At 40.2% G+C, this 26,714-nt stretch overlaps 1 protein-coding gene and 1 long non-coding RNA gene across 2 annotated transcripts; one reads left to right on the top strand and one right to left on the bottom strand.

Moving 5' to 3' along the window:
* LOC121021859 (uncharacterized) lies at window positions 1–26,258 on the bottom strand. Its single transcript, XR_005786722.1, has 3 exons — window positions 26,247–26,258; window positions 15,942–16,087; window positions 1–12 (listed from the first exon to the last, which is right to left on the bottom strand). It is a non-coding gene; the product is annotated as an uncharacterized LOC121021859 (long non-coding RNA).
* Window positions 6,470–11,341, top strand: LOC121021858 (HLA class II histocompatibility antigen, DR alpha chain). Its single transcript, XM_040462540.1, has 5 exons — window positions 6,470–6,624; window positions 8,262–8,507; window positions 8,970–9,251; window positions 9,557–9,722; window positions 10,934–11,341. The coding sequence occupies exons 1-4, from the start codon at window positions 6,543–6,545 to the stop codon at window positions 9,709–9,711; spliced, it is 765 nt and encodes a 254-aa protein (XP_040318474.1). The 5' UTR covers window positions 6,470–6,542; the 3' UTR covers window positions 9,712–9,722; window positions 10,934–11,341.
* Window positions 26,259–26,714: the final 456 nt, after the last annotated feature.

The raw sequence follows: 26,714 nt of genomic DNA, 5'->3' as shown, positions 1-26,714 counted from the left end.
GCTCTTTCCATACTTTGGCTATTGTCGCCAGCGCTGCTATGAACATTGGGGGGCATGTGCCCCTCTGAAACAGCACACCTGGATCCCTTGGATAAATACTTCATGGCGCAATTGCTGGGTCATAGGGTAGTTCTATTTTTAATTTTTTTTGGAACCTCCACACTGTTTTCCAGAGTGCCTGCACCCATTTGCATTCCCACCAGCAGTGCAAAAGAGAGCCTCTTTCTCTGCATCATTGCCCACATCTGTTGTTGCCTGAGTTGTCAATGTTAGCCATTCTGGCTGGTGTTAGGTGGTATCTCATTGCGGTTTTAATTTGTATTTCCCTGATGATGAGTGATGTTGAGCATTTTTTCATATGTTTGCTAGCTATCTGGATGTCTTATTTGGCAAAGTATCTATTCATGTCTTTTGACCATTTCTTCACTGGATTATTTGTTTTTAGGGTGTTGAGTTTGATAAGTTCTTTATAGATTTTGGATACTAATGCTTTATCTGATATGTCATTTGCAAATATTTCCTGCCATTCCATTGGTTGCCTTTTAGTTTTGCTGACTGTTTCTGTCACTGTGCAGAAGCTTTTTATTTTGATAAGGTCCCAATAGTTCATTTTTGCCTTTGTTTCCCTTGCCTCCAGAGACGTATTGAGTAAGAATTTGCTGTGGCTGAGGTCAAAGAGGTTTTTGCCTGCTTTCTCCTCTAGGATTTTTATGGCTTCCTATCTTATGTTTATGTCGTTCATCCATTTTGAGTATATTTTTGTGTATGGTGTAAGAAAATGGTCCAGGTTCATTTTTCTGCATGTCGCTGTCCAGTTTTTCCAGCACCATTTGCTGAAGAGACTGTCCTTATTCCATTGGATATTCTTTCATGCTTTTTTCAAAGATTAGTTGGCCATATGTTTGTAGGTCAATTTCTGGGTTCTGTATTCTGTTTCATTGATCTGAATGTCTGTTTCTGTGCCAGTACCATGCTGTATTGATGATTACAGCTTTGTAATACATCTTGAAGTCTGGGAGTGTGATGCCTCCAGGTTCAGTTTTCTTTTTCAATATAGCTTTGGCTATTAGGGGTCTTTTCTGGTTCCATACAAATTTTAGGATTATTTGTTCTAGCTCTGTGAAGAATGTTGGTGTTATTTTGATAAGGATTGCATTGAATATGTAGATTGCTTTGGTAGTATCAACATTTTAACAATGTTTGTTCTTCCAATCCATGAACATGGAATATTTTCTATTTGTGTGTGTGTGTGTGTGTGTGTGTGTGTGTGTGTGCATGTGTCATCTTCAATTTTTTTTTCATAAGCTTTCTATAGTTTTTGGTGTATATATATTTTTTAACCTTTTTGGTTAGGGTTATTCCTAGGTATTTTATGGCTTTTGGTGCAATTGTAAATGGGATTGATTCCTTGATTTCTCTTTCTGTTGTTTCATTATTGTTGTATAGGAATGCAACTGATTTCTGTGCATTGATTTTATATCCTGCACATTCGCTTTATTCATGGATCAGTTCTAGTAGTTTTGTGGTGCAGTCTTTTGGATGTTCCATATAGAGTATCATGGCATCTGCAAAGAGTGAAAGTTTGACTTTCTCCTTGTCAATTTGGATGTCTTTTATTCCTTTGTATTGTCTGATTGCTGAAGCTAGGACTTCCAGTACTATGTTGAATAACAGTGGTGAGAGTGGACATTCCTGTCGTGTTCCTGACCTTAGGGGGAAAGCTCTCATTTTTTCCCCATTGAGAATGATATTAGTGGTGGGTCTTCCGTATATGATCTTGAGGTATGATCCTTCTATCCCTACATTCTTGAGGACTTTTATGAAGAAAGGATGCTGTATTTTGTCAAATGCTTTCTCTGCATCTATTGAGAGGATCATGTGGTTATTGTTCTTTCTTTTATTAACGTGATGTATCACATTGATTGTTTTGTGGGTATTGAACCAGCCCTACATCCCAGGTATAAATCTCACTTGGTCTTGGTGAATAATTATTTTAATGTATTGTTGGATCCAGTTGGATAGTATTTTGTTGAGGATTTTTAAATTTCTTTAATGTTTATTTATTTTTGAGAGAGAGAGAGAAAGAGAGAGAGAGCTGGGGAGGAGCTGAGAGAGAGGGAGACACAGAATCTGAAGCAGGCTCCAGGCTCTAAGCTGTCATCCCAGAGCCCAATTCAGGGCTCAAACCCACAAACTGTGAGATAATGACCTGAGCTGAAGTTGAACACTTAACTGACTGAGCCAACCAAGTGCCCCTCGAGAATATATATTATTAATGGAGTCCCCACAAAATGAGGTCATGGACACTGCATTCTCCTTTGCAAGGTACACCCCTGCTGATCCAATGGAGCTCACTGAGACTGCTCATGTAACAGTAGAGCCCATACCTGTGGTTCCATCCTGGGCCAGGCCTCTAGCACATATACTCAGAATTCAGCACCAGCCTGACACTTATACCCTTCATTGATCTCTTCATGGAAAGGCCACCCTCCGCCAGGTTGGCCTCCACCACTCCCAAGCACACCAACTCCACAGACAACATCACCCTTTCCTGAGAGCTTACTGTTGGAGATGATTTTACCTCAGATGGCCACACCACAACCCAAGAGAACAACAAGGAAGACAATGTGCCCCAAACTTGTGGGACATTGGAATTTTTTTCTCTCATTTTTTCCCACACAAGGAGGGAAATGATTATATTAACTGTCAACCTGGAGGCTTATTTGCAAACATGCCTCCAAATGATTGACAATGAGGACCCAAGAGAGTACTTTTTTTTTTCTGAAAGAGCTAAGCACTTGCCTCAGAAAGCTAACCTTTAGCAAAATGGTTGTAAACCATAAGTCCCCTGCCATCTGCCTGGAAGGACTAAACAGCATTTCATCTTTATGTCAATGAAGCCAAACAATGTATTCTAAACCATCCTAGTTACATAAGTACTTCCTCACAATACCCCCAGTTTGACCTGCTCAACTCCGTGATCAGGGACCTCTCCATGCTGTTTTCACTGCTAAATGTACTGGATTACAGCTTTGCTTTCCACCTAACACCTCCACAACATATTCTGTTCCTCATTTTGTTTCCACCACCACTACCGACACCTCCTCCAGGCTTGAATTTACCACCTGCACTCCTCTCCACATCTTACCCATATACCCCTCCCTATTGTCCAACACAACCCTGCCTTACAATCAAATTGGCCACATCCAACCTGACAAATATATTCATAGAAACCTCTGAACCTTGCAAAGTAAATGATGCTGGGTCTGTCACCTCGCAGTGGCTGACCTACAGCCAACTTCTGGCCCTAATTGCTGACCAAATTCCTTAAACAAAACATCTTCAACAGGTAATTGTTAAGCAAAAATATATATTAATGTGACCAATTAAAAATGAAGACTTTTCCAGCTCTCTTTCCCCCAAACACACACAATATAGGTATATGTATGCAAACACACCTGTATTCTATAAGATCATTCGGAATTAAATAAATTCCACACTTTAGATCTCATGCAATAGAGAATAATATTTAAGAATGCCATTTCTTGACTTTCTTACCTGGACTGTGGAGTAAAATCACTTTCTATTCCTGGAAGAAGAAGTGAAAGGAGGATTCACAGGTGAGGGCAGGCACATTTTCAGAAGATGGAAACAACTTTGCATTGGAATATCCTACATTTCTGGGATTTGTGCTGGATATGGAGTGGGAAAGATGGCATGTGGAGTTGGAAATGACTTCTGAAAACAAGGTGCCAGAATGTCTAAAATCAGGAGGAGGTTCTGAGTAAGGAGTCAAACCATTAATTGGTCATGTGGGGACAGCTGTTGAAGGCAAACACGCTTAGTCTTCTGTGGTGAATCTATTCCTTTAGAATTTCTCAGTTATCGAGTTCAGCTTGTGCCTTTTAGAACAGAACTTGGGTACTATAAAACAACCTGACTATAGATGTTCAAATCATAACAATGGAAACTGGTTGGATGGCAGGGAAATATTCTGAGATGTGGGTCCTAAATTACCAACCTCCCCTGCCCCAACACATACACATACACATACACATACACATACACATACACACACTTGTGGCCTTGGGTTCCATGTGAAACTTATCTCATTTCTAGGCCTTACTTACCTATTACCCGCAAATACTCCTCTGGTTCTAGGTTTGGTACTGTGAAGGAACCAGAGATAAGGTGTACATATTTGCATTTAGTAATTTAAGGAAAAATTTCCATTAGCTTCTATGTCTTGTCTGTATCACAAGTAATAGAAGTAAGAGTATTACATTTCTCAGGCTCTTTTTGTCCAAGATCTGAACGTGGTCTACATGCTGCCAGTAAAAGTTAGTATTATGAGATTTGGGAAGTGGCAGGTAGGTTGAAGCTATCTCATGTGGTAGACATAAGAGTTTCACACACAGGAGTCTTGGCAACAGCCTTGTGTTTCCAAGACAGTCCTTTCCTTGGGGCTCTAGAGGAGACAGTTTCCTGACCTCCTGGATTTAGGGGTACACACTGACTTTTGCTCCTCCAGTCTTCCTAACACTTTAAAGGTATAAGTCCTTGTAATACAGGAGAATTGTAACAAACGATTCTGTTTAAAGTGTCTATAGGGACTTCTATTTACAGACTGAACTCTGACTAGTACAGTGGCTCCTCACCATTTGATGTCACCGAAAAGAACTCACTCAGGTGCCCTCAGAAATCCCCTCAGACTAAGGAAGCTAGAGTATAGGAAGAAAACAGGAGACCATGAGTAGTGTCTGGATAGGAACATCTCTCTTGTCACAGGGAAAGGGAAATGAAAGTATTTTCTAACGTCTCCCAATTTGGTAATCTCATGAGGAGAACCAATCAGCATTCTAGAACTAAGCAATATCATAAGTTGCTGAGCAACACCTTAGTTTGAAAGTGCTGTTATGACATTTAAGATATTTTTCTGTAAATTGTCTTTGAGTTTACCATATATTCATTGAGCAACTTATAAAAACCAAAGAGTATGACAGCCAGCAAAGGGCAGTCATAGAGAAATTATATTTGTTTTGACCTCTGAGGAGGAGATGACAAGCCTAAATCATAGGACCAGACTCTCAGCAGAGACTGATACTGTAGAACTCTCATCTGGACCATTCCTTTGCCTCCAGGAAGTGTATTTCTTAACAATTTCAGGGCAAAACTGCTGTGGGTCTCTTCTAAGTGATCTAGAAGTCAGTGGTAGAGGATGTTCAAAGCCCTTGTATATGATCAGATAATCAGTAATGTGTAGAGTTTTTTCTCTCATGATTTGTGAAGGCAGCAGTGGGTGGATATCTTATCCGGCAGTGGATAAGACATTAGCACAACAGTATAGACAATCTGCCCAGAGTATATGTGTCATGACTGATAATAACAGTGAACTCACCATCTGGTGGTCTGCCTCACTGAGAGTTCTCTCTTTATTGAAAGTATTCAGATTCTAGCCCTTTCTATGTATGGCTTAGTTTTCCTTCCTACGGCACTGTATGTCCAGAAACATGAGGGCCAGAGTGTGTTAACTTTCAGGTTTCTTAATGGTGAGCATCAAAATAAATTCTTAGAATCAGAACTGCAATAATTTATGACATGAGGAGAACTTTCATAATGTTATGACATGAGGAAAGTTATGGTAAAGCCCTCCTGCAGGTTATTATCTCTATTGCCCCCAGTAAAATAAGCTTTGCCCAATTTACTCCACCCTATGCATCACCTTGATTCCTCAAATGAGGTGTATCCCCAGCGGTCCACTCCAGTCTCAGGTCATATTTAGTATGGTGGGGATTAGGAAAAGGTACCCCCCCCCCCTTACAGTCCACTGCTTCCAGTAACCATTACCTATGACATCTCTTCCATCCCTCTCCAGCTAGAGGACACCAGAGTTCCCCACTGATGTTCTGTAAATATAGTACAGTGCCAGGGATTCCCAGCTTTTGGGCTGAGTTGTCCATCTGGGAGTCTAGGAAACTGGAGAAGAATCCTGAAGCAATAAGAAGCTTTTTAAGTGAAGCTCTGTCACCTAGTACTGTCAAGAATCAAGTATTCTCCATAGCATGACAATTTACCTTCTCTATAGATGATTTGTTGTCCCTTAAATAACTCCCCAGCTATCACAGCACAGAGGCATAATCTGTCACTAATTGTCACACAGGGTGTTTCCACAGATTTTATTCTCAGTGCTTCAGGTACATCTGTTTCTAGAACTTATATTGGGATGAAACAGTCTATGGCTGAATGTACAACATTCTCAAAAACTTGAGTTTTTGCTCTTTTTGTTTGTTTTGATTAATTGATTAAAACTTTATTTCTGTATCTAATGAACGAAGTGTTTCCTTTCCTGACCCTTTACAAGAGCTCTTTCCTTAGCAACAGATGTGTCATCTCAAAAGTTTTTCTGATTGGCTTCAGCTCAATTTATTTGAATTTTAATCAGTCAGACTCTATCATACCTTACATTCTCTTTTCCTTTTTTCTTGTCAGTTCTACCCCACTCTTAAGCTCTACTGACCCCTATAAAATCGCCAAAGAAGAAAATGGCTGTAAGTAGAGTCCCAGTGCTAGGATTTTTCATCATGGCTTTACTGATGGGTCCTCAGGAATCATTGGCTATCAAAGGTAAGTGCTAAGAGAAACAAAACTTTGGTATAAGCTCTAAGAACATTCGAGAGATAAACTGTAACTATTTGCAAGACAATCTTTGGGCTGAAGGGAAAGTGTGGCAGTCTTCATGTGGTCTAAATCTGAAAGTATAAAAATTATAGTTTGAATATCTTATCATAAATTGAAGTCAGTCACATTTAGTTGAGAGGAACAAAAGCTGAGTATTGATTAATACCATTGACTTTGAGATCAGCCAGACTTGAAGTGAAAATATTTTCTGAGAGGCATTAATGTAAGCTAACGTCTGGGTTTTAATTTCTTTTTCTGGAAAATAAGCAAATTTTAAAATCTCACATAATTTTGTATGATTAAATGAGGAAAAAAATTTGAGAAGTTCTTACCATTGGTTCTTAGCCAAATACATGGTAGTTATGTTTTGGCAATTGAATCCTGTCAGCATATTTTAAGCACATTGTACTGAAGATCACCAGAAAGGGAAGTCACCAAAAGCAATTAATCTATCCAAGGGAGGGTAAGGGCAGGTATGTATGCTGATACAAAATGCATTTAACTTACTTCCTCTTGGGAGAGGGATATCCCCTTCACCCCTTCAGTAGATTTTACAATGATCTATGGTCACTATCATTTAGTGATTTTCACAAAAGAGTAGAACAATGAGTAAGAATATGGAGATTCTGCTATTATTCTCTGTCATCTCCACACGAAATGTTTACTTCTGTGAAAATGTATTATGAAAAAGTATCCTTCACTCAGACTGATCCCTCAGAGGGTGGCAGGTACACTGGAAATAAGTAATGTAATAATCCAACTCCAAGACCCATGATAGAAATTTTAAGTTTCTATTGCCTAGAAAGAGCCACATATAGAGATACATACCTTGTAAGATAGAGTCTCTTCCCTTGGGATGGAAGGGGAAGCTAGAGGTGTCTCTGTTCCTTAAATACAAAGCAACTTTAACCCTAAAATGCTTGTTACAAGCCTGATGATGTACTAAGAAATTACTTACTTTGCTTGCCTCATTTAATTCCAAAGACAAAGCCAAGGTAGAAGCAAAACCACAGGAAAGTATAGTAGGAAAATAACATATGAGTAGATAAACTAATCAATTCAAGGTTACTAAGTAGCTGAATAAGAATTAAAGATTTAATTTGATTCCACAGTTCAGAACCCAGCCTTTTAAACAGTTTTCCCCTCTTCTTATATTACAATGTTCTGAGAGATGCCCTAGAATTCTTGTCTAAGTGTATTTAATTGCCAGGAAAATGCAATGAGTGAACAATTCTCTTTCAGGAGCTGCTGCTGTATTTCCAAATAGGGAGTCATTTCTCAGCTAGTAACATGGAGCCAAACAACAGCTTCACAAGACTCGGATTTTCAGCCCTCATTTCCTTCAATCCACCCTCTCTAACCTTGCCCCTTTATTTCTGCCCTCCAGCTGTGTTCAACATGGATGTCTTCCACCTGACCCTCATCTTCAGACTCCTCCCTGCCCTCCATCACTCCTTCACTCCATATAGCTCCACTCCATATTGTTCCACTGCCCCTGCCAACATGTTTGTCTCACATCCTGGATTCTTTTTTCTCTCTTCCACCTTTCTTCTCCCACCCTAACACCTTTCCTGCCTTTTCAGAGGAGCATGTGATCATCCAGGCTGAGTTCTATCTGAAGCCTGACTCATCAGGCGAGTTTATGTTTGACTTTGATGGTGATGAGATTTTCCACGTGGATATGGAAAAGAAGGAGACAGTGTGGCGGCTTGAAGAATTTGGACATTTTGCCAGCTTTGAGGCCCAGGGTGCCTTGGCCAATATAGCTGTGGACAAAGCTAACCTGGACATCTTGATAAAGCGCTCCAACAACACCCCAAACATCAATGGTAACTTCTACACCGCTAGACATTGGAATCCTAACGTTGAAACAGATGCTTTGGCTTGTGCTACATTATTGTGATTGACTTTCCCTCCCAGGGGCCTAGAGTCGCCATCAGCAAGCCCCTACCTCTCATGCCAAAGGCCCAAGAACAATGTATGAGTTTATTCCTTTCCTGAGGTGCTCACATCTTATCCTCACCACCCACAGTGACTCATACTGTGAGTCATTGCCCCAAATCTATGCCAGGAGAGACAGGAATAAAATTATACCCGTTACTTAAAGTATCCCAATGTATCTTATACCATAACATTGGTTCCAATTCACGGGGGAGAGTATCAGAGATAGGTATCTGAGACTGTGGCATAGATTCTCGGGACACATTTCCAATTGCTTTTTCAAAAGCTTCAGTGGGAGGGAGAGGGTATAGCCTAAGCAGGGAGGCCTAATTTCTGTCATGCATCCCCAGAACCTCCCGAGGTGACGGTGCTCTCAAACAGCCCTGTGGAACTGGGAGAGCCCAACATCCTCATCTGTTTCATCGACAAGTTCTCCCCACCAGTGATCAATGTCACGTGGCTTCGAAATGGAAAGCCTGTCACCACAGGAGTGTCAGAGACCGTCTTCCTGCCTCGGGAAGACCACCTTTTCCGCAAGTTCCACTATCTCCCTTTCCTACCCTCGACAGAGGATGTCTATGACTGCAAGGTGGAGCACTGGGGTTTGGATGAGCCTCTTCTCAAGCACTGGGGTATGGACTATTTTCAGTTTCCTTCATTCTATGGTTTCCTCCCGTGATGCATGTGTCTGGTGCTTAGGGACCCAGAGTACACTAACACATCCATAACAATTGCTGCACATCCTATTCCTTGTCTTATCCCATTATTCAGCTCCCCCCACTTGTTAATTTGCATTCCTTTCATCCACCATTCTGTCTTCCTCTTATTTAATTGTTTAGTAACTATTCATTTGACTAAACACCCTACATTTGGTTCTAGGTGCTACTCCATATGACTGTCATTACTTCTGTACCGTACTCTGTTTTGTTTTCCCCAGAGTTTGATGCACCAACCCCCCTCCCAGAGACAACAGAGAATGTGGTGTGTGCCCTGGGCCTGGTCGTGGGTCTGGTGGGCATCATTGTTGGAACCATCTTCATCATCAAGGGCATGCGCAAGGTCAATGCTGGTGAACGCAGAGGGCCTCTGTGAGGCATCCACAGGTGGGTGTCATGTGGTCAGTGGAAGACATATATGGAGTTTTCCAAGGGTAGGAAACAGAATGGAGAAAAGGATGTGTGATATCTTTAACAGAAAATGACAGGAAAGTCATGGCTCTTGATTTATCTTTGCTGGACAGAATCAGACTTTGGCATCATCTGGTATCCCAAGGTTTTAAGATCCCATATTCTTTCGCATACATGTACACCTAGACCACAAATTCAATCTTGGAAGTTATCTTTACTACCTAAGACCATTGATGCACATAATACTTCTAAACCAAATGATATAGGAAGGATTTGGGCACTTCTGGTTTATATTTTCTGAAGCGGTACATCAGTTCAGAAACATTTCCAGAGGTTGGCTCTTGTGGGGTTAAGATAAATTCACTGGATGAAATGAAAATCCCTTGAAGGCCATTGCCTGTTTTTATTTCTGTAATCTGAAAAGTGGTGTGGAAACTTCCAAGAGAACGTAAGCCGTGGTCTGCTCATTCATGCTTACTTGGAGAGTAGGGGATGCAGTTCATGTCGGAAAGGTTATATTTACTAGACTGTATTTACTATTACTTGGGTTAGATGAATAGTAAGACACTTTTCCAAATCAGGGTTGCCTGAGTGGCTCAGCAGGTGAGTGTCCAATTCTTGATTTCAGCTCAGGTCATGATCTTAGGGTCATGGGATTGAGCCCCACAGCAGACTACAGGCTGAGTGTGGAGCCTGCTTGGGATTCTCTCTCTCTCTCTCTCTCTCTCTCTCTCTCTCTCTCTCTTTTTCTCTCTCCCTCTACCCTTCTTCTCCACTCATGCTCTCTCTCTCTCTAAAATGAAAAATATTTATATTTTATTATTTTTTAATGTTTTATTTATTTTTGAGAGACAGAGAGAGAGAGAGAGCATGCATGAGAGGGTCAGAGAGAGAGGGAGACACAGAATCTGAAGCAGTCTCCAGGCTCTGAGCTGTCAGCACAGAGCCTGATGCAGGGCTCAAACTGGTGAACTGTGAGATCATGCTCTGAGCTGAAGTTGGATGCTTAACTGACAGAGCCACCCAGGCGCCCCATAAAAACAAACAAACAAACAAACAAACAAACAAATAAAAAATGTAAAGAGACTTTTCCAAATGAAAGGATCAAGGGAGAAAGGAAGGAATCTGAAAAGAGAGCTTGAAGTATTCATCTTAACACTTTAGTAATTATGTGTGTCCTGCTACAGGCAATGGCATTTCCTACAGAGAAGATCAATGAAGAAATTTGTGCTTTAATAGCTTCATGAGCCCAGCAATACTCCAATTGTGCACCTCACAGAAGACAACTTTTCTCCAGCATTTCCAGCCCTTTAGCTATTCTAAGAATAATGATGCCTTCCTGATCTGTCCAGACTCTGACATCTAGTTATTCCCTGATTGTTGCTCCTTCTTGGGTATGTTTTCCTCCATTTTCTATCTTCATTTTAATATCACCATGTAATGCCTCTGGAATAGACCCTAGAAGATCCTTTCTCTATTATGGAACCTTTTGAATGTTCAATATAGACATCATTTCTACATTTATTGCTTGGGTTTCTTCAAACTGTAATTGTGATTTTTTGAGCACAATAAACTTTTGATGAGTCTGAGATGAAGTTTTGGTGTCTAAACCAGTTCTTCATAGGGACTAGGAAATATATGTGATTCTTTCTTCCTGAAATGTGTTAATGTTGAATGTGTGTGATAAGTTCTGTAAGTAATCAGAATATCTAGGTTCATTAGGACCATGCCTCACTTGTAGCATCCATAAGCAATCCAATTGCTGTGGTCCAGTCCCCCTAGGAAAACCCTGGAGTAGAGTTTGTTGGGAGATCTCTACTTAGCAATGGTTTCAGAATCTGATTTTGGTTCTTGAGTCCCTAAGTTAATAACATATCTGGATCTCTGGTAGGATGAATGTGGAAGCCTAGGGTTCAGCGTTAGATAATAGGTGAGACTGATGAGGAGGAGCAGATGGGAGTGGAGTGGGGAGACAATAGAGGAGGATTCATATACTTTACAGTATTACATATCAATTACATCCCGTCCAGGTTTAATAAAAAATAGGATCGAACATTGTGGATCAACATTACCCATTTTATTGACATAGTCTTGGATGCCTATTTCATTTCCAGGAGAATGGTCTGACTTATTCCTAGAATAGTCTTGGATTGGATATGTATCCCTGAGTAGAAAAAGCAAGTAAAAAGTGGGAGTTTGGGCAGAACATGACATTAAAATGGAAGGAAAAAATATTTAAGACACAGGGGGATATTGCTCATTTATCTGTGAAACTATTACTTGATCTTTATTTCTAAATGGCTAGCAGAGCCTACCCAAAACCATAAAGATTAATTATCCTGACAGTTTGTTAGAGTGGCAAATAAGGGATGTTGCATTGATGTCAACTTGGGGTTTATCTTGCTATACATTCACTAGCTGTGTATTCACTGATACCTTACTTAATTCAACTTACCTGATTCCTTTCATGAATACACTGGTGGGAATTTTTTATCATACTGAGTTATTGTAAAAATTAAAGGAAAACTGCAAGAAGAGTAATGAGGTACCACACTTAGTGGTAATAATGTTGCAAAAGTGATCAATTCTATTATTTTTTCTCAGAATTTCTACAGCCCGATGATAAAAATCTCAGAAAAACCAAAGCAAGATGACTTTGATGGGTAGCCAAATAGATCACCCCAAAATATACCACTTAGCCATAAGGATAGTTTTGAACTGATAAGGTGGTCTTGGGTAATATAATTGCTTTAGATTGCTTATTAGCTGAAGAAGGAGGCTGTGCCATAGCAAATACCTCCTGCTGCTCCTGGATCAATGCCTCTAATGTTACAGAAACTCAAGTACGGGAAAAAAAAACAAGCTTCTTGGCTAAAACACATTGATACCAACTGGTTTGGTACCTGGGGGTCCCGACTAAGAGACATACTTCAGTCCCTTGGTATTCTCCTGATAGTCATCATGAAGCTACATTCTCTCAAGGGGCTTAAACACATGTTTATAATCACCAGCAGTACATCAAATGGTCTCACTGCACTTGGAGAAGCAGAAATGGCATGAACGGTGAGGTGCAAACACCTTCCACGAACCTGATCTGATAACCTAAGAGTTTCACAGGGAAACAAGAACAACTTAACCCTGATGGTGACAGAGAGGCACTAATACGAAATTTAGTCCACCTCTCATGTGTGCAAGGATGACCAAAATGGGGGAATTGTTGGAGTAATTTTACTAGGAGGCTATTAGACAGAGATGGCTCCAACATCTTGGTAACTTACATGAGCAAACTGAAACCTAAGCCAGAGTCAGTTCCTTTAAGTGCACTCATACCCCAGCAAAATTCACCAATAGCCAACTGGGATTTTCCAAGTCAGGCCAATGAATAAGGTATAGCCACTCAGGTAATTTCTGTGCTCTGTTTCTGCATCTATTCTATCAAATCCTTTCCCCTAAGCTCCTGTCAGAGAACTTGCACCATTTTGGGGTTGGCACTGCCAGATTTGAATAATTCTCAATAAAAATAAAAAATAAAAAATAATTCTCAATAATTCTCAAAAAACAAAAAACAACTCTTGAAAATTATCTTATGCCTCAGTTTCTCTTTTATCACTTTATAGGACTTACTAAAAACTATCAAGTTTCTGTACCTATGGCTTAAATAATGAAAGCCACATCTTCAGAAATTTGAAAATAAGCATAGGTATTTCTTTTACATAGCTCAATTTTTTTACTATAAATACAGGTACAATAGGAATAGAGTAAAACTTAGACACATGTGGAATAAAAAAGAAAACATCTCTATACTTCCATATACTTCCATACTTTACCTTTGAAGCGTAGTTTTAAGTTTACAGAAAAATTGGGCAGAAAGTACAAAGTTCAGAATTTGCATCTTCCTCCTGCTTCACAAATAGTTTCACCCTTTATTAACATTTTCATTAGTGTGTTGCATTTGTTACAATTGATGAACCAACACTGATACATTACTATTCCCTGATGTCCATAGTTTAGATTAGGGTTCACTCTTTGTATTTTTTTGCATATATTTACTTCTTATTGAATTTGTTAATGTTACAGAGTCCTTGCACTGCCAAACCATGCCTGAGAATTCAAAGAAAGAGATGATACAGTGGACTGCCTCAGCTACCCAGCATACAGTATATTGAAACTTGATTCATGTGCATTTTTTATAATTTCACAATCTTTCGAAAAGTTATAACAAGAGTTGGAATTTTTTATCTCCCGCAGGCCTTCAGATTTCTAGTATAGTATGCCACTAAATAAAAGTTCCACACATTCATCTCAGTTTATTCCTCAATAACATAACCCCTAAACAAAATTTTGCTGGAAAAAAAAATGTATACTTTTCAGGGGAAATATGTAGCTCAAGGTCCAAGAGTTTATTTAAGAATTTTGGTTCCCACATGAAGTCTTCAGTTTGACCAAGAATCTCTTGTTTCTTGATTAATCATCCAACCTCTCCTTGGCTGGTTCAGCTACTCACCCCAATACACCAGAGACCAGGCATCCTGCCTGCCACCTCCGACCACACCGTTATGGCTCAGGTGTGGTGGGGAGGTCCTGTCAGGAGATCCTGTCAACTCCCAGGAGCTGATTCCTGCACTGACACTGTCATCAAGACTGAACTCCCATAGGGGTTCCCCCCCCCCCCCCACAAGAACAGTTTTACTCCCTCATTTGCTTCACTCTGGCCAGTAGGAAGTCTGCAACTCTTGCATTTGGCAAAGGGATTTATTATAGAGAAACCCAGACTCTGCACCGAGCGGTCATGCATCACTTTGCAATATTTCTATTGACCCAAAGATAAAAAGCTAGTAAATTACCAAACTATCTCATTAGATGGAAAAGCTTTTCAGTAATCCTGGATAGCTTCCTGAAGTCCCTTTAAGGACTAAAAATTACTGGATAGTTTAAGCTGTAATTTTTAAAAACAGAAGGGCTATGTCACCTGTCTCTCTCACCCTGGACTCTTCAAATGAACATAGACATACCAGAAGGTTGAGAACAGAGCTAAGCTGGCACGGTCATTGCATCTGCAGAATGTCCAATACCTTAAAAATTTGGGCACAAGCATGTCTGGTAATCTTTTCAAAGATCATGTAAGACCTGTGAAAACCTAAGTGGGTTTTAGGTTAAGGTTCTGTTCATGTTGCTCTGAATTTATAAGGACAGGTCAGCAAATCACGTGGCCTGAGCAGAACCCACACTCTTTCCACTGCAGTTTACTGTACAATGTAGACCTGATTAGAGGAGGCTTTGGCAGCACCTGAAGTAGAGCCCCCCTGCATCCACTGCCCTTTACATCAAAGGCTATTTTGTTCCACTCTAGGGACTGGAAAATTCATGAGATGTGTCACAATCCTAATGCATATTTCAGGTTACTTATTCAACCAAGCAATATGCTCTGTCAAAGAACTTATTCCAAGTCAAAAAAAAAAAAAGGGTCTGTTCCACATTAGCGGAACAGAAAAACACTACCCAAATAAAAAAATCACTAAAAGAAATGAGATCACACCCCTCCTACCCCCTCTCCCACTTGATAGACCCAAGTACGGTTGACTCTAACTTGTGGTTACCTCAGAATACAACTCCCACTTTAAATTATAAAATCACAGCCTTACACAGATTATTGAACACAGTTCTTTTGAGAGCTCCCATTCCAGGAAGTCTAACACAGCCCACTACAGAGTATGCCTTAAGGATGGGGCACAGGACAGGTTAACATTAAGGTCACTTAAATTTTCATCTTTTGCAGCAGATCAGAACCCAGATGGCTGACTTTCTGCAGGATTTCTGATAGGAATCCAGGAGAGCTGGTTTCAAGCTCCACAACCACACTTAACTAGATGTAACCTTCGCGTTCAGAAGGTGTGATGCACATGAAGTCTGCGCCTAGGGCAGCAACCCTGAGGCAGTCAGCCCTTACCAGGGCTCGGTATTTCCCAGCTTCCTACATGCTTGGCAGAGGACTGCAGGGACCAGGGACTGTGTGGCACTGTAGATTTCTGGTGGGCCTTGCAGTGTTTTCCTCGTTGTGGTTAACCTGGCTCCAGGCCGCGTATACACACCGCTGGTCATCGCTGGTTTCTGTAATGATTATTGCAGCAGGAGGTGCTTGTACTGGAGCGGTTTTACTCCAGGGACCTGAAGATTCTTCTACACCACCATCACCACCTCCACCTTCTTCCCAGTTATCACCTGGATCTTCTCTTTTCTCGTTATCTTCTTCCTTTTCACTTATTGGCATTGCCTGAACTCTGAGGCCACTGTAATCAACCTCTTTTTGCTCAAATTCTTTCCACTCATCTTCATCCTTAATGCTGTCGTGAGACTAATTCCGTTTCGGGCTTAGAGGCCAAGATTGTTAGAAAATTCAGCTCAAAGTGCTGGGCTGAAGTCGGAACACTGAACTACTCAAGAGTCTCAGAGCAGATGTCCCCCAATAAATGCTGCTCTGGGCCTAGCACTTCAGGCCCAGACCTATTTCCACTTGAGGGTGCCTCTGTCTTGGTCACAGTCCCAGCCAGCGACAGGAGGTGCAGGGGCAGGAGTGGATGGGAGTGGGGGGAGGTAGGGGGGTGGGAGAGAGGAGCCAGCCTGGCTTGGGGAAGCTTCCGTCACATGGCTGGCCTCTGTGCCACTCCAACCACTAGCTGGCCCCTCCTGGAGGGTTCCCCAGACAAGCTGCCAGTGGGGGCGGGCGCCTAGGGTTCACTCTTTATATTATAGGGATCTTTGTAGTTTTGCCTTTTCCAGGATGTCCTGAGTTGAAATCATACAGTAAGAGCTTTTTTAGTCTTAGACTAATTCATTCGCTTAGCAATATGCATTTAAGTTTTCACCACGTCTTTTCAAAGCTTAATAGCTTTTTAAAAATTGCTGAATAATGCTTCATTTTATGGCTGTTGCACAGGTTATCCATTCGCCTATCGAAGGACATCTTGGTTACTTCCACCTTTCACATTATGAACACAGCTGCTTTAATCATTCCTGTATCAGTTTTTGTGTGGACCTATGTTTTCAGTTCTTTGAGTAAATACGTGGGAGTGTGATTGCAGGACTGGAAGGTAACAGCGTGTTTAGATTTGTAAACATTCACCATGGTGCCTTCCCTATTGTACCACACCCTGGCTGGCTAGCACTTGATGTTGTGAGGGTTCTCGATTTTAGCCAGAAGGCCACCTTTTGGCAACTTTTTATTTTGAAATAGTTATAGTTTCACAGGATGTTGAAAAGACAGCATAGAAATACCTTGTGTACCTCTTTACCTAGTTTCCCAAAAGGATTATATCTTAAAAAATATATAATATGAAAACCAGGAACCACACTGGTAAAATGTGCATGTTCAGTCATACGCCTATGTTCCATCCCATGTGTGCTTCTGTGTGACCCCCACCACCGGCAAGCACAGAATTATTCCAGTACCACAGGGATCTCCCTCTTGCTTCCCTCTATATTCACAACCACTTCCCTTCAGACCCCATCACTCCACACCTGACAACCACTAATCTGTGCCCCGTCTCTATAACTTGTCATTTTGAGGATGTTAGATGGGTGGAATCATTCAGTAGGGGACTTTCCAAGACTGGCCTTTTTTGCGAGCATAATGCCCTTGAGAGCCATCCAGGTTGTCAGGTATTTCCACAGTTTGCTCGTTTTCATTGCTGACAATATTCCATGATATGGACGCACCACAGTTTGTTTAACTGTTCACCTACTGCAGGGCCTTTTGGTGGTTTCTAGTTTGAGATTAGAGCAAATACAGCAGCTGTGAACATTTGTGAACAGTTTTGTGTGAATGTGAGTTTTCATATGTGACATAAAGGCCATGAAATGTGATTCCTGGGTTAGGAAGTAAGTGTATGTGTATTTTTTAAGAAACTGCCAAACTATCCTCCAGAGGGGGCTGCACCAGTACACGTCCCCTGTCAGTGCAGGAGACTTCAGTTTCTCTGCATTCTCGTCATCGATTGGCATTGGCACTATTTCATATTTTAACTGTTTCAGTAGGTAAAGAGTGATATCTCAGCATATTCTCAATTTGCATTTCACTCCTGTCTAGTGATGCTGAACATCATTCAATGAGCTTATTTTCCATATGAATATTCTCTCTGATAAATGCCTCTTCATGTCTTTCATCCATATTGTAATTAGAGTAGTCTCCTCTGTGTGTGTGTGTGTGTGTGTGTGTGTGTGTGTGTACTGGGGAGTCCTAAGAGTTCTTTGTAGATTCTAGACACATGCTCTTTGTGATATTTTGGGTGTGCAAATGTTTTCTCTTTGTCTGTAGCTAACCTTTTCAGTCTCTCAATAGGATATCTTTCAGAATAAGTCTTTAAATTTGATAAGGCCCAATTGATGTCATGTCTAAGAACTCTTCACCAGGCCTAAAGATTTTGTCCCAAAGATTTCCTCGTTTTTTTTTTTTAATTTTACACTTGACTTTTATAATTTCTTTTGAGTGAATTTTTATAAAAAGTGTGAGAATTGGTCTAATTCTTTTCTTTTTCCCCTCCCATTTTTCTTAATGCTTATTTATATTTGTGACAGAGAAAGAGAGAGAGACAGTGTGCAAGCGGGGGAGGGGCAGAGAGACAAGGAGACACAGAATCCCAAGCAGGCTCCAGGCTCTGAGCTGTCAGCACAGAGCCAGATGTGGGGCTCAAACCCACGAATCGTGAGATCGCGACCTAAGCCAAACTCAGACATGTAACCGACTGAGCCACCCAGGCGCTCCTTTTTTTCTCCCATTTTGTTTGCTTTGTTTTTGCCTATGGATATCCATGTGTTCCAACATCATTGTTTGAAAAGACAACCCATCTTCCACTGAGTTGCATTGCACCTTGTCAAAAATGAGTTGGTGGACGCCTGGGTGGTTCAGTTGGGTAAGCATCTGACTCTTGATTTCTGCTCAAACCATGATCTCATCTTCGTGAGTTTGAGCCCTGGGGTCTCTGCTTGAGAATCCCTACTTGGGATTCTCTTCTGCTTTCTCTGCCCCTCCCCTTCATATGTTGTCTCTCTCTCACTCTCTCAAAATAAACAAATAAACATTAAAAAATAAACTTAAAAATTTTTAAAAATAAGTTGGTGTGGGTCTATTTCTGGATTCTCTCTACTGTTCTATCAGTCTCTGTGCCTGTCCTTCCACAACCCCCATTAGTCTTGATTACCAGAGGTACAGAACAGTCTTCAATTTGGCTGGAGTGATCATTCAATTTTGTTTTTCTTTATCAAATTTAGTTTTATCTATCCTAATTTTCATTGCTTTCCCATATACATTTTAGAATAACTGTGTCTACAGCTATTAAAAATTGTGCTCAGATCTGGATATTAATTGCATTAAACTGGCATATCAATTAATTGACATCTTTACTATGTTCAGTTTTTCAGCTGATGAACATGGTAAGTCTTCATTTATTTAGATCTCTGATTTCTTTCATCAACATTTCTGTTTAGAGTCTTGTGCATGTTCTCTTAGAGTTCCAAATTAGTGTTTCTGTTCTTTTCTTATTTTGAGTGATTATAAGTGGCATTGCTCTTGAATCCTGTCACCTTAATGAACTCCCTCATTAGTTCTACAAGGGTTTTTTGTGCTGGGGAGGAAAAACTCCATGAGATTTTTATGGGGACTATCATATCAAATGAGCATAAAGATAGTTTTATTTCTTCCTTTCTGATGTGCCTGTCTTCTGAACACCTCCTATTCATCTCTTCATGAGGTGTCCCCCTCCTTCAGCATGAGATAGCTGATTACCTATCACCCAATGTGGACGAAAGAGATTGATAGCAGTTTACTACATATACTCACAGCCTGAGGGAAAAGCACACTGCATTTCATGTAAGGCCACACGAGGGTTGCATTTGGGAACAGACTGAGTCATCAGGGCTGTGAGAGGCAGACTTTGTAGCACCAAGAAGATGAAGTGCCTCCTGGTTCCCACAGGAGGATGCTATTGGTTTGTTTGAATAGTTCCATGGACAGGTAGAGAACTGAAGCCGTTGGGTTAAGGATCAGGTGGAGAACAGCTTTTCAGGCTATAAGTAGCTGGGTGGCAGTCTTTCCTTCTAGGCTGGAGAAAGATACCTGGTATAGGCAGGGTACTCATGGTTATGCTTTTGGTGACCCTTTTGAGCCTTTGCCCCAGTAATTACTGCTTTCTATTTTGTTGATGGCAAAGACCAAAGGAGCACTCAAATAAAGGATTTAATTTTTTTTTTTTTACATTTCTTTATTTTTGAGAGACAGAGAGAGACAGAGCATGAGCAGGGGAGGGGCAGAGAGAGAGGGAGACACAGAATCAGAGGCAGGTTCCAGGCTCTGAGCTGTCAGCACAGAGCCCAACATGGGGCTCGAAGTCACAAACTGTGAGATCATGACCTGAGCTGAAGTCAGACCCCAACCAACTGAAGCTCCCCAGGCTCCCCTCAGATGAAGGATTTTTCAAAGAAAGACCTCTTTGGTAATGTTTCAAGGGATGGAATATTCCTCACGTTGCACCTAGAAACCCTCAGTGAAGGAAATCAGAAAAAATGTTTTAAGAGGATTATACTGAGGAGTATTAGAATGTTCAGAGGCCTAATGAGGATATTTTAAACTACCTAATTAGTCTATTTGCACACCCAGGTTGAGATTGTGTGTCATTAAACTAAACAACCTGTGTGAGATGCATATTTTAATTGGTATTTGGAAGTTTCTAAAAGAACACTGACAAGATACTCTCCATTCAGGAACTTTCTGAAACAGTAACAAAATTGAGCCAAAAAATATCAACTCCATCATACTTCCTAGTATTCTACCTTCTTCTTATCCTTTTTAAAAAAATTTTTTTAATGTTTATTTTTGAGAGAGAGAGCAGAGTGTGAGTGGGGGAGGGGCAGAGAGAGACACACACAAACAGAATTCTTTTCAACGTCTATTTATGTATTTATTTTTGAGACAGAAAGAGGCAGAGCATGAATGGGGGAGGGTCGGAGAGAGAGGGAGACACAGAATCTGAAACAGGCTCCAGGCTCTGAGCTGTCAGCACAGAGCCCGACACAGGGCTCAAACTCATGAGCTGTGAGATTATGACCTGAGCCGAAGTCGGACGCTCAACCAACTGAGCCACCCAGGAACCCCATACACACAGAATTCTAAGTGGGCTCTAGGCTCTGAACTGACAGCACAGAGCCCGACGTGGGCTGGAACTCAGGAACTGTGAGATCATGACCTGAGCTGAAGTCTGACACTTCACCAACTTCGCCATCCAGGTGCCCCTTCTTCTTATCCTTTAAATGAGATGCTGGTGATTGAGGCATTAAAATAAAAATCCTCCTTCTCCTCACCATGCTAAGGCAATGATAATGCTGTAGTCAAAAGCTGTCCAGATTGGAAGCTGATAGTCAGAGGCTGATAGCAATTTAAGGACTTCTCTCCTAAATTCAAATTAGAACTCTGTATCCGGAGGGAAGAAGAAAATTGAAGGTAAAGCGGTCAGACGAATAGATCAACCCATCATGGCTTTTATGTTGCAACCCAATTCTTTGAGAGATTGAAAGCAACTGTCCTTACCTTGTGAATAATTTGCAAAATATGAAATACGACCCAGAAAGAATTAAAAATCCTTCAACCTCTCTGGGAACTCTTATCTAGACGATTCTCTATTTTTAAGGTGGAAAGAAAAAAGGGGGGGAGGGGCTTTTAAAAATTCAAATGGCTAGACAAGCATTCTTGCTCAAAATCTAGCCCACAGCTTCCAGGTTACTTGTCAAGGAAATACAAATCTTAACTATGTGGTCTTTCTATCTGTGTGTTTATATGTATGTCATAAATATGACATACTGTTCTACCTCCAGATGGTATTGCTAAAATTAATTGGTAAAAGAGCTCTACTTAGTTGGTTGAAGACAAGCATTTAGGGGAATTAGGCATTCTAAAACTCAGAAAGATAGAAATTAAACCCAAATGTTTCTCAAGGTCACGTGCTCTAGAAAAATATTCAATGTTAAAGCTAAATTAAGGCTTGGTTTAATTAAAATAAACATGGCTTTACAGTTATCAGCATTACAACTAAAGCATTTATTCTGCCTGGATTTACTTAAGTCAAATAAATTTATATGCTTTCAGTTGCAAAATGTTTTTTTTGTTTTGTTTTGTTTTGTTTTGTTTTGTCTTTTTAGAGTATAGCTCAGGAGAATGACTAACTCTTTTTATGGGTAATCTGAGCATAATTGTCAGGAACAAGTAAATTGTATCAATGTGATTAAGTTTAAAAGGTTTGTAGGTAAAACTTTAATAGCTTCCACAATCTTTGGTTACCTAAAACTTTAAAGTTTTGCTAGGTCAAATGATAAATTGGGCTAAATTCATAGGATATCTAAGTCTTTTCCAAATAAGATAAAATATTATAACATTGATTATTAAACATAGGTTTATTTACTTTATCTTATTACAAAGATGCGAAAGATAAATTTGGGTGTGTTAGTAAATATATTTTATGCCTTATTGGAAGATTGTACTATGAAAAAGCACATATTTCTAGAAATTGTGAAATATATTAATAGATTTGCCAATCTAGAGAATTCTGATGTCACAGAGAGTTCACAATGGCTCACTACTTAGTTTTCACAAAACAGTAATGTTTCTAAGCAAAGTTCTAATGAGTATAATGAAAAAAAACAGAAATAACAAGGAAAACATCTCTGGAGGCAAAGAGAATAAGATATATGCTTATGAGAGATAGAGATACACTTGTTCAGGGAAAAGACAGTAATTTTGTCCTAAAATGAGACTGGTTGTTTAGAGAGGAGAAACTTGGGACAGCTATTGAATATTTTTTTAAAAAGTTTGTAGAAAGTGGTGGAAAAGGAATCCTTGGAAAAGAATTTTATAAGTGGTCAGGACTAAGGTTGTAATAAATGAATTTTAATATGGAAAGTACAATAGCACAAAATTGAAATCTGGTTTCTTTCTCTGTGAAGATGATAAAGTTTTCTTGCATTGCTGGTCTGCTTTTGATAGCAAATAGTGTGGTGGAGTCCCCTCCCTAAGGAATGTGGTGAAAAATCCCAAGATAAGGGAAGGCAACCTGGCTATGTGTGAGTAGGTGACATACTTCACAACTCTGTAACATAATACCACCCAATCAGATCGTATGTCTGTATGTTTTCATGTATGAGAGACAAAGAAATAGAAATCGTATAAAAGGCTACACCCCGCTGCACTCCAAGCTTAGTTTTTCGGGTACAAACCCACTGAGCCTGTACCGGCACAAAGTTGCTTCCTGGAAAGAAAAGCCTCAGTGTCACAACTCTCTGTGTGAACCTCGGTCCCATTACAATAATAAACAAAGGCTTTTCTTTATCTGCCTAGGAAAACAATTTCTATGTTATGTCTTTAACAGGTCTTCAATTACTTATGAAAGTTAAATCTCAATATTAAAAGAGCTAATTTTGCTAACAACTATGTAACCTTTTTTTTGCCTTTAGAATCTCTTATTGTCACCTTGGTTATATAGATAATTAAGTTTTAAATTTTGTCATAATCCCTGACTCTATTTAGTCATGTGCTTTAAAACCTTCTGTTATTTTGGGGGTGCCTGGGAGGCTCAGGTGGTTAAGCGTCAGACTTCAGCTCAGGTCATGATCTCATGGTTTGTGGATTTGAGCCCTGCATTGGGCTCTGTGCTGACAGCTCACAGCCTGCAGCCTGCTTCTGATGCTTGTGTCTTTCTCTCTCTGCCTCTCCCCTGCTCACACTCTGTCTCACTCTTTCTCTCAAAAATAAATAAGCATTAAAAAATAATAAACAAAAAACTTCTGATATTTTTGACAAGATTTCCAAAAATTCAATTCTAAATGAAGTCTCTTTGACTAATTAGACTTATTTATTTGGTATGTTAAATTACGTGGGAAGCACTATTAGATAAGTGATGATAAATCCTTTTGGGTTATATCACAGGGTGACTGTTATAGCTGTTCTGGAAAATATATGAAATTCCTGAAGTTTTAATATGTCCTGGTATCAGGTCATCACTTGTAATTCTAATTATTGAAGTGTTTGTCACAGAAATAACCAGATTTCTTGTCACTTGCATTATAACGAACTCTCCTCAGATCTTTAACCATGGCTATTTTTAAGTCTTTTGTCATTTACAGTTATTGTTTTACTCTGATGCTCTTGTAAATGTTTTTCATCTTCAAGGAGACTCATGGAAAGGACTTCTGATGAATACAGGTTTCTGATAACCTTCAGATCATAAAACTAAGCTGAGTAAGAATTTCCAGAACTAATGGAAAAACTGCATCCAAATAGAATAAGAATTAGTAACATGGGACTGAAAGAATTGAGGAGGAATATTATAATTTTTTTTACTCTTGTTTAACATTTCTGGTTCTCTATCAGGTTTGCTTTTCCAAATTTAAGGACAATTTTTTTCTTATAAAATCTAAAATTACAAAAATGTGGTAAAATATTCCATTGTAAACAAACATTTATCTTTTTCTCCCTATCTGATTTCTCCAGAGTTTGAAACTCTCAGTGAGGATTCCTAATTTCATGGCAATTATACTTATTTGCAGAAGCTCATTGTTCTCCTTGTAACAGGATATCCTTGGAAACATTGGTCATATTAGTAAGACTTTGACTGTAATGTCATTATTTGAGAAAGACATGCATAAACTCAGATATGACCAGAAGTCATAAGGAATGAAGGTTGACATTTTAGAGTCAGTAAAGACCCTTGGAAGAGTCAGCCTGGTACCTTGTTCACTGTGGTCCCAGTAGCCTTACCAGGTGGTAAGGAAGGTCACACTTCCTAGTAAGCTCAGGAACTGGGGATACTTGGGGGCTCTCAAGAAGACAGATATTCATCCAAATCTAAGGTATGCAGCTGAACCTCATGCCAAGAAATTTGGCTTTGCTTTTAGCCTCTAAAATATGAAATTTCTTATGAAAAGTTCAGCAAAGCAGATTTTTAAAGCTTATATGGCCAGTCACTATTTTTGCTGTACTTATGTAAATAATAAAGCCAAGTTTGTTATAACTAGACTTGTTTTAGATAAAAATCACTCTTTTTTTAACGTTTATTCATTTTTTGATAGAGAGAGACAGAGCGTGAATGGGGAAGGGGCAGAGAGAGAGACACACACAAAATCCAAAGCAGGCTCTAGGCTCTAAAATGACAGCACAGAGCCCCATGCAGGGCTTGAACTCATGGACCACGAAATCATGACCTGAGTTGAAGTTGGACACAACCAACTGAGCCACCCAAAAATCAGTCTTAATTTTGCCATCTTTGATGGAAATGAGAGTGATTTTAGTGAGAAAAAATTATGTTTCAGTAACACACTTTCATGGGTGTCATATTCTAATTCTGATGAATTGTCTTTGAGTATTTGTTGTTTATCTATACAGCTGGGCTGGATCCTGAATTCTTCTGGTTTCCCAAATATCTGGCTAATTTCCTACCTGTCTGCATGCACGACATAGGCCTAATTTGGGAAGTCCACCTGCAGGACCACCTCCTAAAATGTGACAATGGTTCAAGTGCACTGACCTAATTTACCTCATTATAAAATGTAGAATAAGATGCTAACACTATAAATGGGAGTTCCAAAATAATGACTCTAGGAAGGATGGGGACTGAGCCTGGTGCTAGGGAATATTCGCAATTTGGCGCAAGGCAGTTTCATTCCAGAAATCCTGATCCATGCCCTTTGTCAACAGGCTGTAGCTAGAGTGATCATTGCCCCATCCCTCAAAAATGAGGAATGGTGGGGGCGCCTGGGTGGCTCAGTCTATTACGTGTCCGACTCTGACTCAGGTCATGATGTCCTGGTCTGTGGGATCAAGCCCTGAGTCGGGCTCTCCTGCTTCAGTTTCTGTGTCTCCTTCTCTCTCTTCCCCTCCCCCACTCTCACTCTGTCTCTCTCAAGAATAAACATTTTTAAAAAATGAGGAACAGTGAAAAACAGTAGATATTTGAAGCCAGAATCCATTGTGTCAGTTCAAATGGAAGAATGAACACTAGAGGTCATATCCCCACCCCTGCTAGGCACATTCTGAGCAGCCAAGGAACACATAGACCTAGTCTCAACGGATTCGAATGCTTGCCTGTCATTCAAAGGAACCTATAAGACAAATAGTTAGCCAGTACTATCCTAGAGATATAATTCCTAGATGCAACCCTACTTGCTTAACATAAAGAAGGCATTAAAGACTTTGTCACCAGATAGTTCCTTCAAGGAATGGTTTCCACAACTAAGAGAGGTCATGTGTCTCCTGAAGGCCATACCAATAGCAGGAAAAACATCAACATGTGAACATCTAACAAACAACACCCCCATAGTTGGGGCACTGTGGGTATGGGGACTGTCAGGAGGCTTGAGGCGTATTCAGTAGCAGAAGGACTCATTTTGTATTTGCCACAAGACCTCCCACATGCAAAGACTTTAGTACACTTGCAGTTGGATCCAAATGTCCCCCCCTCCCCTCACCCTTGGTGGTTGGTGTCCTAACCCACTGAAGCCAAGGGCTCACACCCAGTGCTGCCTTTGACCTCTTGTTCTATATTGTCAGAGCCCAACTCTCATACAAATAACTGCTTTTGAATTGCTGATATTTGGTACTGCGGTGGAATTACTATTATGAGTGGCACCCAAAACACCCATGTATAATATAGACACACCCTTTGAAAATATTAGGGACAAAATATCTGCTATCATCCCACAGCAAGGATACCTAAGCCAGCGTGTTGGCTCACGGGGACAAAACAGCTACTGCATGGTTGCTAAATGAAGACTTGATATATGAATTGCCTTTAAAACATTTGCCTTACCTCCCCTGGCCTCACACTGCTGATGTCCCTTGGCTGTTGCCTCAGGAAGCATCTGCCTGTCATAGGTCACCAGTGAGGTTGGTTCAAACTTGGTGAGTACGTTCTCTTTTCTTCCTTTACTCTCATT

The sequence above is a fragment of the Herpailurus yagouaroundi genome, unplaced genomic scaffold (genome assembly GCF_014898765.1).
Source record: "Herpailurus yagouaroundi ecotype Mexico unplaced genomic scaffold, PumYag 332, whole genome shotgun sequence".
Taxonomy (NCBI): Eukaryota; Metazoa; Chordata; class Mammalia; order Carnivora; family Felidae; genus Herpailurus; species Herpailurus yagouaroundi.
The sequence above is the reverse complement of the archived record's forward strand: the minus strand, read 5'-3'. Positions and strand labels throughout refer to the sequence as shown.